At 44.2% G+C, this 20,960-nt stretch overlaps 1 protein-coding gene across 5 annotated transcripts in view; it reads left to right on the forward strand.

The window, feature by feature from the left end:
• LOC118103594 (gamma-aminobutyric acid receptor subunit beta-3) overlaps nucleotides 1–20,960 on the forward strand; it is a 53,487-nt gene that overhangs the window by 24,194 nt on the left and 8,333 nt on the right. For all 5 annotated transcript variants that reach the window (XM_035150679.2, XM_035150675.2, XM_035150676.2 and 2 more), the window contains 4 exons: nucleotides 10,198–10,418; nucleotides 12,807–12,889; nucleotides 13,423–13,560; nucleotides 19,352–19,504. In XM_035150679.2, coding sequence (XP_035006570.1) covers nucleotides 10,198–10,418; nucleotides 12,807–12,889; nucleotides 13,423–13,560; nucleotides 19,352–19,504 — 595 coding nt within the window. The remainder of the gene's footprint in view (nucleotides 1–10,197; nucleotides 10,419–12,806; nucleotides 12,890–13,422; nucleotides 13,561–19,351; nucleotides 19,505–20,960) is intronic.

Genomic DNA, 20,960 nt, shown 5'->3' on the forward strand with positions numbered 1-20,960 from the left:
GGAGACAGGACGTGACGTATCAATTGTGCTATAGGAAGCATGTGTTATTGTTTACAGCACATCGACTCATATTGTCAAAATCTTGTTGTCTTTCCAAGTTGATATTTGGCATCATCTTCATGTTTGGCTCTTTGTTTTCATTCCTGAGATATTTGCATTTATCCAGTTTTGCGTTTTTACATTTTACGTATATATTTTACACAGGGGAATGGCAGGAAAAGTTCAGAAAAGTGCCTGGAGCAAGTGACTCGTTCATTTGCGTTCTCATGTACATCCCCTGTGAAAACGTGCACTGGTCACGTTGGACTCTTCAAACCAACAGCCAGAGGGAACCTTAGTTCTCGCTTAGCTCTGCTCGTTAACCTCTGGAGCCACAATTAACGGTGCTTCAGGAGTGTCCACCCAGGAGGCCCTGTGAGCAGATCGCTATCAGGGAACTCTGATTGGATTTGCTAATGTGAGCAGGATGCAGTTTGCCCCGTGTTGACGCATGTACCCACACGCAGGAGAGTAACTTCAGGCTATTGCGTCTTAAAATATCAGCCCACGATGACCCAAATCGCACCGGAAACAAGTGACACCGTCTCGCCTCATCGGCCGCGGTTTCACTCCCTTTGCAGAAAAGTAGGATTGCGAGGCGTCAATGGTGTTGAATGGTGGCCATTGCTTGTAATTGGTTTTGGATCCAAGTCCCAAGCCGCTATCGCCGTCCCCAGAACAACACCTTCTGCTCTGTCATGTTTCACGGGCCATTGCTTGTGTCGGCAAACCCATTCTGACTTTTATTAGAGACGCCGCTGAGCCCATGTGCTTTTACGATAATACAGTGAAAGCGGCGGCGAGGAGTCAAATTGCGGTCAGTCTGGGAGGCAGCAGTTGACAGCTTGACCTCTGGATGTGCACACGACATCATTTCACACATATAAAGTCTGGGCCTCAGTGAGCGGAGAGGAAAAGCACCAGAGTTTTTACTGCATCGCATCAGAATATGATTGTTTTGTATGTGGTAGGTGGTGTGTGGGCAGGTGTTGATCAATTGTAATGACTCAATCATTACCTCACCAGGTGACTCCTGCCTTTGAAAACATGACTTTCAGTGGGTGCTCGGGGGGGGGGAATGGTTTGAGGTTATGTTTGGGAGCAACGTTTTTCTTCAGCAAAGAAATACATTTCTACAGAACTACCAAATATTTCTTAGTTGCAGCTTCTCAAATGTGAGGATTTGCTCTTATTTGACTTATGTGATAGTAAAGTAATAGTTTTGATGATCAGGGCAGTTGATGGAACAACATATTTACACTTTGAGGACATCATGCTGGACTTTGGACTCAGATTGAGCAATAAGGAAAAGCCTGAACTAATATAGTGTTAAAAAATAAGCATATAGATAAAATGCTGAAGTGCTAAAATGAACAAATGCAGTTTTGAATAAATATTTCCTGTTGTGCAATGTCGAAACTTGTTTTGCAAACTCCACATCCAGTCGCTAACTTTAGCTAGCAGGCCAAGCGGGCTATCAACACCGAGCAGATGAATCTGATCAACCAGGGAGTCGCACAGCGGAGATCACGCTCAGACTCATAATTAATTAGTTCTATTTCTCGTCGCCACCGACGCACAGAGGAAGCACACGTGTGCATCTGCGCCCTCCTGGATGGCGTCCAGCTTTGTTTCTGCCCCAGCGTTTGACATTTGGATTCTTTTCACCCGGCGCTGGGACCATCTGCGGTTGTTAGCATGGGTGTTGCTCAGGAGGGGAAATGGATAATGAGTGCTATTGTCCCGACAATGACAGGGCCATGCTTCGTCCATTCAGCGCCACTAACCAGCGCAGCCCAGATAAACGCTGCCCTCTTTGTCTCTTTTGCGGAGAAGGCAATTTCTCACTTGTGAGGCACCATTCTGCATTAATTTCAATAACATTTGCAGCGACTAAATCCACCAGCCTGGTGGAGAAACCTGCAGGCACAATGGGGGAAGTCGCCTTTAAAGTTGAGGGTTTATCGAGACAAGAATTGCTTGATCAGCTGAAACGAGGCTTTGGTCCTTTTTGTGGAGACGAAGAAATAAAACAATTCTGCCAAATCAGATTTTTGAAGTTTGCATGTATGCAAAGTGCAATCGGCGAGTAAAGGTCGTCTTCCTGCCGCTTCACTGTCAGATCCCAGATCAGCACCTAATGGCCTCGTTAAGGGTTAAAGGTTAGACTGAGGTTTAATGTTGTAATCAACAAGAGTTATTGTTTGAGCAAGTTGCAGGTAAATGAGTGCAGGAGGTGGAGGTTGGACATCGACTGTCGGGTTAAAGATCGAAGTTAACAAGCAACAAATGAGTCGATAGGACGTCCTCACAAGTTTTGCAAGGTAACATTTGAGTGAATGCAGGGATATGAATGTGCAAATACAGAGAATGTAAGAGACTGAGTGAGATGAAGTTATCAGGGGAGGAAAAACTAGAGGCTTTTGTATTTTTTAGAGAAGAGAAGGTTGACTATATTACAACTCACAAATTTATATTTCAGGGATTGTGGAACGAAAAACAAGAGTTGCCAATTGTGGCTCTTTTCCATATGCAGAAGATTCTAGTAGCCTGGAATCATTATGGATATTTGTCTTGAAATACTTCCCTCACTTTATTCTGCATCAAAGCAACGAGTTCAATGTTCAAATTCAACCTTTCTTTTGTATTAATATGTTAAGAACGTAGAGTGGATGGAACGTTCATTATTTAGTCATGTTGGCCAATTTGGAAAATGACTAATTTAACTTCTTCTGTGCTCAGTGGTGGAAGTTGTGAAAATGAGTAGTCCATTAAAAGAGAGCGCTCATTTCACACCCACAACATTGATGGTCAGATTCAGTGCAGCAGAACCAGAGATACTGAGCTTTTTATTCCTATTTATCCTTTTTTCCTTTCTTACCTCGAGCAGAGAGCAGGTCTGGTTCACTCACTGCTTTGCAAATACAAACTTTCCAAACTTGAAACTGTAATTTATCACATTTTACTCATATGCAAAAGGCTTTCATGCAACTTTTTTGTTTCTAATATGTTTGAGTTATTGAAGGGAGGGTCAAAAGAAGGGTGTGTTTTATAAATAGAAAATAATAAGATTCTGCAGACTGCCTCCCCCAGTAATTTATTTATGGTCCCTTAAAACAACTGATGAAAACTTGCTGACTCCCTTATATACCTCCACTCTGGTTTTATGTGCAGTGGGAGTTCATTTCATCAACAAACTCCAGAGCATTGTGGCGGGGGGGGGATGCTCTGGGAATTTTACTGGACACAACGCCCGGGCATATCAAGAGGCGAGAGGAGAACTGTCAGATGTAAAGATTTATTGAACACGTGAATCAAACAGAGACGAGAGCAGAAAGTGAGGGATTGAAGAGGGAGAGAGGCAGAGGGGGGGGGGGAGCCGAGTGAACGCAGCATCTGGCCCCTCCAACAACCCACCTGGCAGGGCAGGTTGACTCAGTCACTTTCTGACACTCCAAGGCCGTCGCGGAGCTGCGACCTCCTGCACCGGCAGCTGCCGTAACGTCTGAGAACGGCGCTAATTACCTCTGAGGTTCGTCTGCGGCGTGCCGGGGGGGCCTGCGGTGACGAGAGACGCACCAGGACGAGATCAGAACAACACAAAATAGATGACTCGCTCGCTCGGAAGCCAGACTTCAAAACGCATCACCTGAGAGTGTGACACTTTTGAAATGCTAATCACACACAGGAGCTTTTTTTATTTTTGGAAAAATTGGGTCAATGTTGGTGGAAATCAGCACAGTGCATTTTAAATGTTTCAAAATATACTTACCAAGAAGGTTTGAATGCAAACACACGTGTGTGTGTAGGTGTGTTTTCAGTATCACAACCTCCTCTTGTACAAAGTGACGTCTGTGCTGCAGCTACAGACCCATCAAGGCCCTTTAGTCCATTATCTGCACCTCGTGAAAGTCATCATCACTCTGCTAAATGAAATCACGGCACGACGAAGGTAGAGCCACTCACACGGGGAAGCGGTCAGAGCCTGGGCCGTCAGCGGAGCTGCAGTAACAGGCTGAGCGAGCTCGAACACCCACGACTGCATGTGGGCGTCAGTGAAGAGGTGAAGAGATTCAAATGTTCCTGCTGCCTGTAAACTGGCTGTTCTGTGATCTCTTCCTCTCCTTTCTTCACGTCTCAGGTAATGTATACGTGTCGGTTGCAGCTGACTGACACCAGGGGTGATTGCATGAGGCGTCGGGGTTAATAACGTCTCCTGGTCTGAACCCGATCGAGTCACAATCACCAAGAAAATCCATCGACAGCGAGCCCCCCCCTCCCACATGAGATGAACCTTGGAATCAGAAATTGCCAATGTGCTAACTACGTCACACTAATTAACTTATATAGGTCTTGCAGCAATGCAGAAAGAGCATATCTTTTTTTTCCATGTGCTCTGAGTGTGGCTTAATATACCCCCATGTCTTTTATCCGGCATCCGGCTTCCTGCCTGATGGAATGTAATTGGCCTCGGGAGAGAACACGCTGCAGGATGATCACTGAGATTTACAGTAGAATAAGCAAAGCCGACACTTCCTGGTTCCGAGCGCCAACCCTATAAGAGGACGCATCATTTGGGCAGGAGGGGGGGGGGGGTTGATTGCCCACCGACAATGGCACATCTCTGAGTGGCGTGCACCTTTAAGACGCTGCTCCCGGCTGGGACGCTGGGGAGTTTCAAATCGACAGGCATCGGCCTCGTTTTTTCTTTCTCTCTCCCTTCACGCTTTAGCAAATCAAAAAACTATGAGCTGGATTTATGATTGGGAGTCATCGCAAAGGTCGTCAGGCAGCAGCCGCCATCGCTCTGCTTACTGTGATGGACACGGCAGATATATGAGGTTTTGAGGAAGGACACGTGAACAGAAAGCTGCTTTTAAAGTGATAGGAAATGAAAAGGTTAGGAGAAATCAGGCCTCTGGGTTGATAACTGTGATATTGACATTGTATATATATGTTATTACAGTTATCAGTACAGAGATGACCTGGAGTGAAGTAGAGACTGGGAATGACTTGATGTGCATCCTTGCAAAAGTAGTGATAAATGTAATAATCAGTCATAATCAGGATTCTTGAACTTGCTCTGCATATAAAGTAGCTTCTGAACTGGATCAGTTGCAGTGAAGCACAACACTGGGACCTGAAGATAAATTACAGCCATTTCAAGCTTATTAACTGAATGGGAAAAGATTCCCTGCAGCAGAATGAGGCTTTTGTCTCATCTCTGCTTTCTGTGTGTATTTCTGTGTAGTGTTACCTTTTCAAAAGTCTGAATATTCATCAGATATTCAATATTCATTTGCAGATTCTTATCCCGAATCTCACTGACACAGAGTTTGCTTCCAAGACAACTTTCCTAAAACTGTTGTAAACTTCATTTATAAATTAGCAACCACCAGAAATTATGATTTTATTGTTGTTTTTATTAAGGTAACCGAACACAGTAGTTTTATTTCAGTTGATTTGAACATTTGAAGCCTCCTGATATAACTTTCAAACGTAACTTATATTGGACCCAATGGAGAATTGTGAATAAGTTGGTATAAGTTCTTAGAATTTGTTCATTTCTTCTTACAATGAAACCCTTTTCAGTTTTTTGTTCCCATTGATCGAACCTGCAGATAATCGCCTCCTGTTCGGTTCGGGTGCTGCCTGATATTCGTCTGCTGAGTGTTCTGCCTCCTCTGATCTGTTATCTAAGTGTATGACACACTTTGGGGCCTAATTTAATAAGAACCAACCTACATTCACACTGTAGCCGACAGCCAATTTAAGAACTGTTAAACAGAGCAGATCAACACTATGAAAGACAGAATCAGTTTACCTCGCTGAACAAGGAAACGTAAACAAACCAGAAAGGGAAAGGAAAATGAAATATGAGAAAACGAAAGCGTGTGTACAGTGCACTGCAGTGTCACAGTGGCTCTGCTCATATAAGAGAAGAATGGTGTGTTTGTACATTCACCAGAGGTTGTTCCCCGTCCTCTGCTCCCTCTGTTCGCGTTATGAGGCCATACATCATACAATATTACACACGGAGGAGATTATCCAATATATCGAGGGCCAACACTGTCAGTTAGAGGAAAAGTCCCAATTCAATCACCTCGCCGTGTTTGCGCTCTGTAAGGGACAGGGCTATTTTTACCATTCTATAGCCGCAGGGGGGACTCGTTGAGGGATTTCCCCACACTGCGGTGATATATACGCCTCTGGGCCGTCCCCGGGGACAAGCGGGAATTACATTGGAGTGATTCAAATTGCTTTACAGAACAGGAAGGGGTTCATATGGAGTACACACCGATTACACATCACATCGCCAAAGTTAAGTCGAGGGAAAACTTGCCCTGATCACGGCCATTACTGTTTTCACGTCTCTCGCATTGACTCTTTATGTTTCCCTCCATTGACACTTTCTGTATTGTGCCGCTGCGGCGTGTGATGATGGCGAGCGAGGAGCCGCAGCATATGCCGGGCAAAGGGGAACATATGCCATGTGACAAACAATGTTAGCAGGATATTTCCTCGATTCTGGCGGTAGCACGACACAGCAGCCAGTGTGTGTGTCTGTGTGTGAGAGTGAGAGAGAGAGAGATTAACTTGAATATGGGTCAGTTCACATCCCAAACTCTGCTTATATGAGTTCTCACACACCCTGAATTAAAGTGGGCACCCAGTCGCATTAATCTAATAATTGAGTCTCGCTGAAATTCACTTCTGCCGGTCACCGCTGAAAACAAAAGCTAATAACCAAAGCTAATAACCAAAGCAGCTGTGTGTGTTGGGAATTCATGTGTTCACGTGGGAAATGGGAGACTTGTCAATAATTCATAATCCATAGTCCTAGTTCCTAGAAAAATCAGAGCCCACCTCTCTCACTCTAACAAAAACAAAGCAGTTCCAGGGCAGGTGCTGCTTACACTCGTCCTCATCTGAAATTCATTTTGATTGTCTCCATGCAACATTGATGAGGATTCCTTGGCCGCGTGTTTGTACAGGCTACGCGGCCGAGTTGAATCATTTATGTGGTACGAGGCGTGCGCTGCTGTAGCCGCTCGCCCCGGCTGCCCACCTGCTGATTCGCTGGCGGGAGATGGAAATGCATACCTAAAGCAAACGCTCGAGGGGGGGGAGGGGGGGGGGAAGTGATCGGGGTCAAAACAAGGCAGAGTGAGAGAGACATTCGCATAGGGAGTGATGGAGGGTAGAGTTACAGCGGTAATGGAGGAGAGGGGAAGTCGACTATCAACGCTCTCGTGCTGCAAATTTTATTTCCGCCGCGTGCTCTGATCAATCCACCCCGACCACTCTTAATGGGACTATGACTGATCACACTTATTTCCCTTTAAGTCACAAAATCCTGGAAAGGGACGAGGATTTATTCTGCCGTCACTCACCGGAGCGGAGGAATGATTAACTCCGTGCGATGGACGAGTTGATGATCAGCTTCAGCGCCTCGGTGCAAGTTACTCTATGTGGATAGAAGGAGGAAACAAAAAATCAATACAGATGCATTTAGTTTCACTGAAGCAACAAAATATTCATCCGCCAGAGCTGTTTATCAAAGTCTGTTTCTAGGTGTTGGGGAGAGTGTGAAGAATTTGTGGCTCTATGAGGAGTGTGATGTTGGAAAGACGTGATTTCACTGCTCCTCGTATCAATCAAGTGAATTAAGCAGAGTTGCATTGTGGGTAATGGCGGCACCAGGAGTAAAATAACTGCACCAATTTGTCAATTTACCTATTAGTCAATTAACAAAAAATGTATCCAGTTGTATTTTGACAATTATGTTATAGTTTAGTGAGATTTTAAGAAAGATATAGGAAAGTTACCTTGTCATTCATCGTGCATGATAGTAAACTGAAAATATGTGGGTCTTAGAATGGTGCTCAGACAAAGATAGTTATTTGTATGAGTTTCAACAATTGTCTAACATTTAATGAATAAAATAATTAAAAAAACACAAAGAAGATGATCGTAGTACCAAAACAAGTGATGCTTCTCTTACTACCTAATACTTTAAATGTACATCCTACCTTTCCACATTATCGGTGGAAACTCGGAGCCAGAGATCCGCCAAATGTTTGGGGGCTGCAGGAACCAACCAACCAACCCACAGCTTCACCACTACCCGTTTATGGCCCAGAGCCAATCAGCTCTCCCTCTCGTGCTGTGCGACCAATCTGTATCCTGTGCTGACTAAGATCTTCCCTGGTCACGTCTCTGTGTGCAACCCAAACCTGGTTGAAAAACAGAAAGATGAACTTTGAGTCCGTCGCCTGGATTTAACACAGCGTCATTCTATTCTTCAGTTATCTCATGAAAATGCAAAAAACCTCCAGTGTTTTGGACGCATTAGTGTCGAGACGGAGCGTGAACGGGCGCTGAGAGACAAATAACTATTTCAGTTACATAACGCACACAAGTCTTGTTTGGAAAGCCGTGCTTCTATTGCAGTGGCTGTTTTTAATCTTCTCTTTCCTCTTTTGTTTATTTATTTGTTTCTTGCCGTTCGGCGTGCACCTGGAGACACAGCGCCAACGGACATGTGGGCCTCTGCCAGTGCCAGCTTGGTGCGGGCAGGTTTCATTTCAGGGCCACAGCGGGCGAGAGGGGAGATCATGGCAATGCCCAGAGAGAGATAGAGAGGGGGTTCAGATACACTAAGAGAGAAACAGAACTAGAGGAGGGGGGACAGTTCGCTTGGGTAAGTGGATTATGGGATGTCGGGGAAGAAGGGAGAGGCTCTGTCCTCTATCTCCGCTGTTGCTCTGGTCAAAAACAAAAACACTAGTTTTTACACATACAACCTAATGGCAGCAGTGAAAAGAACAGCATCCTCGTGGCGGAGACTTCTTGCCAATTTGGCTTAAGAGCCAGATGGCGACGGTCGGTGACTCAGAAAAACACGAGCGACATCAGAATCCTACAGCAACACCTTCGTACTCACAAACAATTCACTGGTTAAAGAGAAAAATAAATAATTTGAGGCTCAAAGTATGTTCACCTCACAGTTCTGAGATCTGATTACATGTAGTTTCTTGCTTTGTCAGCTTTAGTTTCTTTGATAAGAGAAGATAAACCTTATTGATCCAACACTGGGGAAAGATTCTTGCAGCAGAGTCAAAAGACAAAATAGACGGAGACAAAACGAAAACAAAGAACGACCCTGACGTCTTTTCTTGACGGGAAAGACGTCTTCTCTCTTCTCAACCTTCATCAACCTTGACAGACAGATAATTCAACCAATCACCTGCTTTCTTTCCAAACAGTTTTTAAAAAACCATCAGTCGCCTCAGATCAATGTGGTGTGAGGGGCCAATAATCACGGGCAGATAACTCATCCATCCATCCATCTATTATGTATACAGCTTATGCTTTGAGGGTCATGGGGGGGGTGTGGCTGGAACCAATCTCAGCTGACATTGGGCGGGGAACACCCGACAGGTCGCCGGCGTAGCGATTAATCAACAATGGGAAATTATCCAGGCCAAGTAAGACTGTAGCAGTAAAATGAGTTTTTCTCCAAAAGCTGTTCAGTTTGACCAACACGGCTACGATTGTTTTTAAGTTAAAACAGTCGACCCTTTGAGATTCAGTCCTTTTGATTCTGTGTTTGGGTAAAAACAGGAAAATTCCTATTTGACTCACAGATTTCTGTCCCATATGCGGAGAGAGTAACAGCACAGTTCCAACACCAGTAGCCGGGCTTGCATCTAAACTGCTCACAAACGTATAAACAGGCAACTCCGCCCTGGAGACGGCTTATTAGAGTAAAACGAAAAGATAACACGTGTTTTAGAAGCGTTTGGGAGCCATTACACTTCAACTCTGGGCTCTTTCTGAATAACTTTGTCTTCACCGGGAACATATTACCACTTTGTTCGTGTGTTGGTTGAGATTTTGTGTGAAATGTTCCACTAAAGCTGCAGCTCCGTGAGTCAGCCTGCCCACACGTTGTTGTGCACTGGGTTTTGTATGGGTTACTGTGTTTCCAAGGCCCTTGTGAGAGTTTGGGTGCAGCATGTGAACCGGTTGGCCCACACTCCCTGCAGCTCGTGGGATGCTGTGTCATGTCATAGGAGCCTTATCAGTGGGGGGCAGCAGCAATCAAGTTCAACCTATTCACACTGTCGCCTTTTACTGTCTTTGTACCCGTAGGACTACACGTTGACCATGTACTTCCAGCAGTACTGGAGGGACAAGCGTCTCGCCTACGTAGGAATCCCTCTCAACTTGACCCTGGACAACCGAGTCGCCGACCAGCTCTGGGTCCCCGACACGTACTTCCTCAACGACAAGAAGTCCTTCGTCCACGGAGTCACGGTCAAAAACCGAATGATCCGCCTGCATCCTGACGGAACCGTTCTCTACGGCCTCAGGTAACGTCTTCTCTGAGCTGTAACCTAATTATTTACAGTGTAGGAAAGGATGATCAACTTCCAAGTATCATGTTATTCTTGTGTAGTTATAGCCTGATCTATATTTTCCTCACAGGGCTCCATCCAGCCGCACAGTTGCACTGGTTGATATGTTCATCTTCATTATATCGAACTCGGGCGCTGCAGTTTATTTTTAAATCCACATACAACGACCTGCTCGCTTGAGAACCAAATGTATGTTAATCCGCTCCTGAAAATAGTCCCTGACAAATGTGGTCTTTCCCACTGTTTCGGTGATATTTGCTCAAAACGACAGAACCCAGGTGTTTTATTGACATTGACATTTTATTATACATGAAACTTTATATTTGTGATGCATTTAAAACAAAATTTGGCCCGAGGTTGACAGACAAAGAAACTCCTGAGTGAAGGTTTCAAACTTTATGAGCAGAGAAACTTGATAAACAGCAAAACATTTTACAAATCTGAGTTATACTCTTACTTGTACAGTGCATAATATTGATATATTGGACTTCTGTGATATCGCTATTGATGAGAATGCGACTGCGTTGATTATATAAATTGTTTTATGGCCCAGCCCTAAATAACTTCAGCCTCATCCTTTGATATACGTCTCCAAACTCACTCCAGAAGTAATTATTGGACACAATGCTCAGTGCTGCGGCGCAATTGAGTTGTTTGTTCGAAGCGCTAATCCGCAATTTCTGGGCCATGCAAATGAGCAACAGTCCCCACAACAGGCAACAAAGTGAATCTCAGGGTCAAAGTGTTCTCAGATGTTTCCCAGCGTGGAGATAATTCTGTGTGTTTAAAGCTCTATTACACACAGCAGCACTGCGGCTGCCCGGGCTGAGAGTTTGGCAATTTCTCTGCCGCTGCAGCCAGAGGATTATGTGCGATGCTCAAGGGCACCTCAGCAGTGGGTTTTCTTAAAACAGGGAAGGTTCCACTCTGAACAGTCTGGAAGGTGCATTAATGTGCAGCTGCTGTTTGGTGTTTGTGTGGTAAAGCCCTTGTTTTGAATTCCCATTGATCTTTGCGACAGGCTGGTTCAGAAGAGTCAGTGTGACCATGAATATGGATGCTTGCTTTGAATCATTAGACTGCAGAGAGAGAGAGAGAGAGAGAGAGAGAGAGAAGTGTGCGCGGCCCCTGTGCGTCTCTGCATGTGCGCTTGCATGCATGTGTTGTGTTGATACTCAACAGTCATGCAGCCATGCTCGCTTATGCAACTGGAGTTCACAGCACTTAGCCTCGTGGGCTACTTATAGACCTCTCGATGCTTTCAGGAGATCAAAGCGAGAGGGAGATGTGTGACGTGGTGTTTGTGATATGAAGCCTTACGTAAATGTTGTGTGTGTCAGGTGAGGCTGGATTCACACATTCCTATCATGTGTGTTTAACTAATGATTAGTCAGAACAAAGTCTCAACATTTACTTTATATGGTGACTGAAAAGGCAGAAGCTATAGATCTACCTGTCTGTCTGTCTGTGGAACGCAGATCTCCCTTCATCTAATGGACTCTGTGTGTTCTTAGTGCTCATGGGAGGTGCAGTGCCGAGTTCGATGCGATTTTGAAACATGATGCATTCAATACGAATACAAATTGAATATAATCACTTCCTGTTTGGCCATTTTTCCTTTTGTCACTGCAATGCTTTGTATATCGAGTTGAATTACAGAGCTTTTATTTTGAAATAGCCGATATGCAATGTATGAAAAAATAAGAAAGAAAGTTAAGAAAATAACTTTTAGCCGAAAAACTGATACATTTTCTGTCCATAGACTAACTGATTAAAACACGTTATTATGATTTAAAGTCTGAGATATTGTACTTACACCTCGAAGTGAAGCCGGCCTCCATCTTAATAACCTAATGATATAAAAAGTTGTATCATATAATGTCATATGTAAACTGCATTGCGTCACTATACGGTTACGTTGAGTTTGTGTAACCTCAGCTGTATAAGAACATAATCTCCTGGCTCCGCAGCCTCATCAGAGTCTGAGGCTGAATGCAGACATCCAGTGGCCTCCTGCCAAGCAGCCGGCTCTTAATCAGGCCAGACTTTGACTAAATCATTTAGAATTTGCATTTCACTTTGCTGCTTATTTTTAACTGTCTGCAGCCGTTTGAGCTCAAACGTCCAATAACCAAAGGGATTCCTCCTCCACGACCAAGTGCTGTCACCTCAATGCTTCAATCCAACTTTTATAATCATTTAATCAGTCCGGAGAAAATGATTCCTCCCCGTTCCCTCCCCGTCCATCTTCTCTCCGATGCACTTTGTAAATCACTTACCGAGTCTGAAATAGATTCTCTCCGGCTTCCCCTCTCTTACCCCATTTGTGTCATCTCTCCGCAGGATAACGACAACGGCGGCGTGTATGATGGATCTCAGGAGGTATCCCCTGGACGAGCAGAACTGCACTCTGGAGATAGAGAGCTGTGAGTAGAAAGGCCGAGCACCGCTGGGGATGCAATCAGGCTGGGAAGGAAACCGACAGTGTTGCACTTTGAGTGAAACTGGATGTGTCCTAGCGTTTGTTTTAAATATGTGGTGGGGGGTGTTTACTGTATATGACAGTTTGAAGACTTGCTTGTTATCTGCTCACCCCTATTATCAGGGACACGGCTGCCGCTGGTGTTCTTCTAAGCCAATTTATCACATTCAGTGTAAGATCTTTTAAGATTTCTTTTCATTTAAAGTATTGGAATCTTTTGGAGTAATAAAAGTGAAGCGAGAGCTGCCAATGACAGAGGAGAGATTTCTGCTCTTTCTTTTCTAACTATTTTGTGAACTCGAATGAACCCATTAACGACTTGACTTTCAAAGCAACGTCTGGTTGTTGGAAACGACTTCAAACGATTTTTATGTCTTCCCAAATGTCAGCGCATGGATGTTCAGCAACACTGAATATCTCGGTCTCCAGTGTTGCTTAGACAGATGGTTACACCTTGGTGTGTGTGTGTGTGCGCAGATGGCTACACCACGGACGACATTGAGTTCTACTGGAAAGGAGGCGAGACGGCTGTGACGGGGGTGACGCGAATCGAGTTGCCTCAGTTCTCCATCGTCGACTACAAGTTGGTGTCCAGAAACGTTGTCTTTTCCACAGGTAAATGCTGCACTGTGATGTGTTGTGTGTCTTTTCTCAGCCTTCACACTCTACACTTCCTTTATGGATAATGCACGACAGGCCGACAAGCGCGTGTTACATTTTAGATGATATCACTCACATCAAGCTCTGGCCTGTTTTCAAGCTTACTATTTAATCCATTTCTGCTGTAGACCTTTTTCGTGCCAAAGCTTGATCTGTTGATCTTTACTTCTCAGAGTCAAGGTTGTGTTTGTCGGAGCTTCTGATTAGGTTGATTTGAGGAAACACACGGTCTTTGAAGTATCTACCAAGTGTCTCCTCAACAGGCCGTAAACGCCGTGATTTAAATCTCGTCCGTGTGGCGGTGGCTCTTGACCTTTTGAGAGGTGATCTTAGAACTAATGGTTGTTATTTCTGGGTTATTTCGTGCTGACGTGGAAGGTGGCGCCGATCAATTCAGTCAGTCAATACAATCAGTGTCAGAGGAGCAGGTTGATCTTAAAGCCGGAGAAGATGGTTTCAAACATCAAGTTTTGTTTCTAACATGAAACAGTCTTGAATAAATATGACATAACAGTGTCGGGGGGAAATCAGCCCTATTAGAGATAATGTTTTCATCTGCTTGTGTTGGTCTGTTATTTAGCAGGATTACCAGGCCCAACAGTCCTCTTTATCAATCTTCAGTCAAGCCACATACAATTCACCCACTCATAGATATCTAAATCTATAGTTATAATAGATATAATCTGCCTGATTCTTTGTGAAAATGTTAAACAAAACACTGTTAAAGAAGGTGAAAAACAATTCCTGGATCTGCTTCTTGCCCGAGATGAAATGGGAAAGAGACGTCCCAGAGGATTTCCCGTCCTCCCACCAAGTTTCGTGAAAATCCTTTAATTAGTTTTTTGTTTAATCTGCGTTAAAGCAATGGGGAGGGGCGACAGCAGCACATCCTTGATGGAGGTAAAAAGGCAAAAACAAAAAAATGATCATCTGTGAGATCACGTAAACTGTTTTAACTTTGGAATAAAGTTGCATCTTCACAGATATTCTTCAAATAGTTTGCTTTTGAATGCAAAATAAATGCGTTGTCTTAATCAATCGTTTATTAAGGCAATGTAAATAGTTTTACACCTTCAAAATAAAAGTATATGATGTGTTTGGGTGTTCTTGTATCAGTTTTATGGTAAAATACATAAATCTAACTCCTTGAAACAGCTTGAAAATAAAGCCAACAGTAGTTTCGATGCCCTGCAGCAAATGATCCTCCGAACCCCTCGTGAATATTCATCGATGAAAAAAACCAAGCACAGATTCTGAGGAAACAAACAAACACGAGAAAGAGGTGCGGGGCTGCGAGTAAATGTTTTGACGTTGGCGTCGTCATTAACCAGTGTTGTGAAACACATCAATCAGTTTTATTTATAGGCTCACAATGACGGTTTTTCTTCCCAGCAATCCATCTCTCATGGCAATTAATTAGAAGACAGGGCCACACCTTACGGCAATTTGTCATGTTACTGTACAGGAAAAAAAAAAACATTTGCACTATCGCATTTCACGTCGCAATTAATCTGCGTTGGTGTTTTGACGAAGTGTCGACGAGTAATTCAACAATCCTCGTGGCCCGCGGGGGTGTTTTAATATATTCCGTGAACTTTGGTGTTTATGTGCGGTGCGGCAGGCTCCTAAATTAATGAGGTTTTTTTTATGTGCACATCCAGGCCCAGATAGAGAACTTTATTGACACTCCCTAACCAAGTGCCATTTAATCTGGTCAGCGGAGACACATTCAGAGAGGCAGCTTCTCTCCGCCGCCGTGGCAGGGAAATAAAAAGCTCTGTGACATTTAGCGATGGCGTAATCCCTCACAGAAGTCGAGCCACACCCAGTCCAATAAGGACACAGTAAATCATTCTTTCAGGGTTTTTCATTTTTTCACATTCTGAACATCTCTATCCCACAAGTGTCTGAGTCACAGCTCCAGACATCTCATTGTTTTCGACCTCATTCTGTGTCTTTGTCTCAGAACGCTGCTGCACTGCTTTCTCCATCTTTCCCCGTACACACTGCATGTGTCTCCACGTTCATCTTTGAGTCTCCCGAGTGCACTTGTTTGCTCGAAGCAGTGCACGTCCCCAGTGGGGGGTGACAGTTAAACTTTAGTGTCCAGTGGTCTGCTCCACTGCTCTTGGCAGGATGTGTGAGGAGCGTCAAAGGCTCCCCCCCCCCCACGCCGGCTAATGACCAGGTTTCTTCCGCCACCAGTCGGCTTTACTTCACTCCCCCTTTTTCCTTTCCTCCCTTCTTCCTATCCCTCCTTTCTGATCTGGTCTCACCCGCTCTATCGCTTCTTTCCCTTCCACCGCCTCTCCCCCCCCAGTATACATGCCCCAGCCACAGTGTATCTTGTAAGAGGTGTGGTTGGATGCCAATTATCCTGCTCCCTGACAGAAAAACAGCCCAGGATCCGTGGCATTAGATATTCATGTGCTATGAGGCCCACAACATTAATTATTCTTCTCTAAGCACACATCCAAACACTGCCTGTGCATGTACATACAGTGTGCACGTATGACCAGACATCATGGCTACATTACGTATATAGATGTTTAAGTGTGTGTTAGTGGTTGATCCCCTTTCTATGCGATGATTAAGGCTGTAAATATTCAATAAAATCCATATTTCATGTATTTTTGACAGACCGGGCCTTGAAATTGTTCCCCCCATTTGTTCGGATTCTGAAAACATGAAATGCTTCATTACCAGCTTTTGAAAATAGCCCTGAAAGTAAAAAAAATCTTTAACTAGTGCAGCTCTGAAACTCGTTATTTTGGCTCAAAGCTGTTCTTCTCCTCCTCTCTGCACACAAGCATGAAAAGAAAACTCACTCTCCCAATGATGTTTGGTGGTAATGACACATTTTGAAGACCTGAAATTTCACCACGACTTCTTTTGTCCTTGCTATTGGAAAGGGCAATTATATAAACTATTATATACAACTGAATAGATGTTTGTTGCCATAAACATTTGATGAAACTCCATCCAGAACAAAGACATTTCTATCAATATTTTATATTTTGCTCCAATATTTTTGGTTTCAAAAAGGCTAAAAAAACATTTTTAAAACTGGATGTCGTCTTGCTTAGTTAGACCATTACCCCCCACACTGAGGAGGTTGCAGTAATCTTGGATGCAGTGATGGTGTTGCTGCAAGAAAGTGTCAAGTAGAACTGGTTTTTGATGGGGAGGTGATCCCTAAATACCTGCAAAGAACAAACCAGTGACAGACGTATGTCAATCACCATTTTTATCACGTAGAAGGTTCCATGTATAGAAGGGAGAGGCTTCTTCTGGCTCATACCCTTCGGTTTACATCAGGTGAGGCAAACTCGACTGTGACCCTCCTGCCATGAGGGCGACAGAGGAGACAGCAGACCTCCTCTCCTTCTCCTCGAACTCCCATCGTGCCACTGTCGCCATCGAATCAACTTTCGAATCCTCCCCGCATCCTGTCTCCTCTCCTCCTCGGCCTCACACATGGTGTTCCTCCCACTCGCAGATGTTGTTTGGTGTAGCAGTTACAGCCGGTACAGTTCGACACCCACGCTCGAGCGAACCTCAGCCTCCTCGTTTTTCTCAAACCGCGTCTGCGTGCGCCACAGATACATGGAGACGGCCTTGGTTTCGAATGGAGGCCGCCGATAAGGAGGCATTACATAGAGGTTAATGGGATATTTTAAGACCTGCGACAATCTGTTCCCATATTCACTGCAATGAAGCGTATGTTCAGCGTGTGGCAAGTTTGTTCACGGCTGCCAGAACTATGAGCCAAATATAGGCGGATCATCAAATGTGCTAAATAAAACATGAGTGTAAGCCTTCCTAGCTTCATGATGGATTGGTTTAATACAAATCTGATGTCATTTAAACTAAGCATTCATTCATAAACTAGAATGTGACTCAATATCGATAAGTATAAACATTTCTTTCAATAAAATCAATGAATTATTCTATGAGAAATCAATAAAAGTGTCAAAAATCCAGCTATCCTAACTTGAGTTAACTAAATCCTTAACTAACTCAAACTTTTAACTAACTAAAGAAAGTTAACAAGACACAAGGAGGAGCAGGTAATAAAACAGGAAGTTATGAAGTCAAGGTGCAAACAAAGATAAATCCAAATATCATATTTCAACAATAATTAAGTGTTTTTCATCTAAATTAAAAGGCATCATGACTAATTAAACATCAAACAATAGAAAAAAGAGGCATTTAAAAAGAAATTAAAAGATAAATTACCCAAACAAGACATAAAGGAGTGGAAGTAATAAGACATTAGTAATTATTTGAAGTCATAAAAGGCGAACAGAAGAGAAGAGAGTTGCTGCAGACCTGCAGTGGAGCAGAAAAAGTGAACGCTGCTTATCCGTGTTTAGTTTTGACTCTGGGGACCAAGCTGAAGTGATATGAACACCATTCCCATAACAGCCCATAACAGTATCTTCAGAAGTAAGAGACAGTGGCAGAATCCTGACATCTTGTGTGATCGTGTTATATTTATATCCTTCACAGCAGGTCACAGTGATGCTCGACACAAACTGTAAAACAGGTGGAAAGATGGTTCGGTTATAAATATCTTTTTCGGGTCAGGACAATACAGTAATTCAGCGTAGAGCTTTTATTCTTACCCCTTGTTTCACCTGAAAGAGACGTTTTAGAGATTTATTGTAATTTCTGTAATGTTTCCCCTCATTCAGTGGCTTGTCTCACACTGATCCAACATGAAACATCACATGGAATGTACATGATCCTCATATAGAGTCGACCCCCTTTAAATGTAAATCAGTGTCTCAGTCAGTCAATAGCGGTTACACCAGATAATAACGTTTGATGAGCAGCCGTGTTTTACCATAACATGCTGTGATTTTTATTGCAATCTGACAGTGGAGCACTGAATATTAATGGCACTGTGTTATTTCAGAGTGACTCTCGATCCAACTCCACACGCGGCGCAGTCAATTGGACCCACGCTCGCCACAAGTAGCTTTGGCTGAAACCCACGGCTCGTAAATTACAGCATAATGGCCCCCGCTTCTCCTCCAATCCAAACCGAAAATGGAAAAATAGCTAAGAATAGTGGGTGTAACGAACCGTAGATTCAATCCACAAGGAGACATAGGCTGCAGAGCCTGATGAGAAATCCCACTACCGCCATTACAGCGGAGTGTCACGCACACGCACGTGCAGTTATCAAATTCCGAGTCATGGGAAAGCGATGGGAGAAATGCTTCCTCATAGCAAATCACATTTAGGAATATTGTTTTGTGTTCCTGAGTGATGAAGCAATCGGAGGCGCCGCGACGTGCGTTTATGAAGCTTTTATTCCTGCTGTGGGGCCGAGTCCCACCGAATCATGCCATGAATTATGAGATGTGGAGAACTGATAAATCAAAATGTGCTGAAATCTTTAGCACCAGCGTGAATATTGTGTCCCATCATCATGAAACGGGGCTACAGTGTTGTGTGTGTGCTAGAGAGCGACAGCGAGAGAGAGAGAGCGAGAGAGAGAGAGATGGAGGGAGGGAGGGAGGGAGGGAGTCGGTATGTTTTTAAGCTAGTGATGGGGATGCTTGTTGCCATGGCAATAAAATCCAACCCATGCTGTCAGAGTTGTCATGGAAACTGAAACAAAAACACAAGGTGTCCCTGTGTGCTCCTTGGAATACTGTACGTTTGATGTTGCTCCTGCCATCGACGTTATCGCCACCTTTTTAAAACCCTGAAATCCTGCCGCCTCTCTCCTCAGGTGCCTACCCTCGACTGTCTCTGAGCTTCAAGCTGAAGAGGAACATCGGCTACTTCATCCTGCAGACGTACATGCCATCCATCCTGATTACCATCCTCTCCTGGGTCTCCTTCTGGATAAATTATGACGCGTCGGCAGCCAGAGTGGCTCTAGGTAAGAGACAGCGGCGGCCGTTCAGATGCAGGTATTTGGTTTTATCTGATGAGGTCAGGGACCAGAGGGAGCCGCAAGCTCCCCCCCCCCTCGCTGGTGGATTCCCAGAAGCGATGCTTCTTCGTGAACACAGAGAGAGACCGAGCTCCTCGTTCTGTTTGTGGGATAAGCTGGAAATTGGTGGGGCCGAATGTAAATGGGTTTGAAGCACATTTCTATTATGTCTGCGCGACCTTGACTCGGCCCTAACTAGGTCATACCTCATGCCTGTAGCTGCTGTGGTCACGGAGAAGCCTGTAGGAGCTATAAATACACCACATCCCTAATGAGCGTCATTTTCACTTCTTATTGAGGAGGGCCTGTGTGGGTGCCAGGGCCCACTCACTGCGGGGCTCCTGTGAGCAGTAAACAAGGCAGAGATGGACAATGTGATCCCTCGCAGGAGACTGCAGCTCCGCCTCGTCTCTGTTGAAGTGTTGACTGGTTCTAGACGACATATCAGGCAGGAGCAATAATCATAATGTGAGGCTGACTTGATAACGACCCCCTAAAACCAGAGGGTTGTTTAAAAAACTTTAATTCCTCAGCCTCTGAGTCATTTGATTGTACTTTTATTGATTTATTGTCTTTCTTATATTGTAACTGGGTTTTAAAAAGTGCTAAAAGCCTCCAAACAAAGTTTTCTATCATACGTGCCAGGGAAGGAAGAGAAGGTTTGACAGCTAACCTGTAGTTTTTGTTGGTTGAGTTTTGCAGACAGTTAATTAATGAGTGAAATAATAAATTATACTAATTACATAACCAACTAACATTTAGAGACCTCTACCCCTGAAGTACCCTATTGCTTCAATCATAGAGTTTTGAACAAGCTGACATTATCAGATTCCCTTCGGGGACTAATACAGAAGATTGTCTCCAAACTGGCTCAGATCCACTCCTTCATTCACCAGAGCCCCCGCAACGTGCAAACTTTCCCAACTCACCATACGTTGTGCCAAACGTCTGATGGCAAGTGAATGAAAACGCAGCTTCTGAATGTTCACCTTGTAATCAGCCTAATTTAATATCCTATATAAATACACATGGTCCAGTGCGTGTCAGGTGGTTTCTCGTGGAGTCTCAGGGGCCCCGGCAGCAAATCATGGCCCCGGGGAACGTCTCAGGCTTTGATCCGTCCATGCTAATTGCCAGCTGCTTTGATCATCTTTATGTGGACGGGTAATGGAACAGTAACGACCTCAACACATCATAATGCTTTTTGGAAAACACGCCGTGATCCATCACCTGTCTGCAACCCTGTTATCCACAGGAGCACAAAGCTTATTACAGACTGGGATGGATCAGCGTGCACAGATTTTAATTTGTTTTACATCCCCCTTAATTTGCCATGAACTGGTTTGCTTCCTTTTGTTCAGGCATGCATGCAATATCTGGTCATTACTGTACTGTGTGTGTG

This window comes from Hippoglossus stenolepis, chromosome 24 (assembly GCF_022539355.2).
Source record: "Hippoglossus stenolepis isolate QCI-W04-F060 chromosome 24, HSTE1.2, whole genome shotgun sequence".
Classification (NCBI taxonomy): Eukaryota; Metazoa; Chordata; class Actinopteri; order Pleuronectiformes; family Pleuronectidae; genus Hippoglossus; species Hippoglossus stenolepis.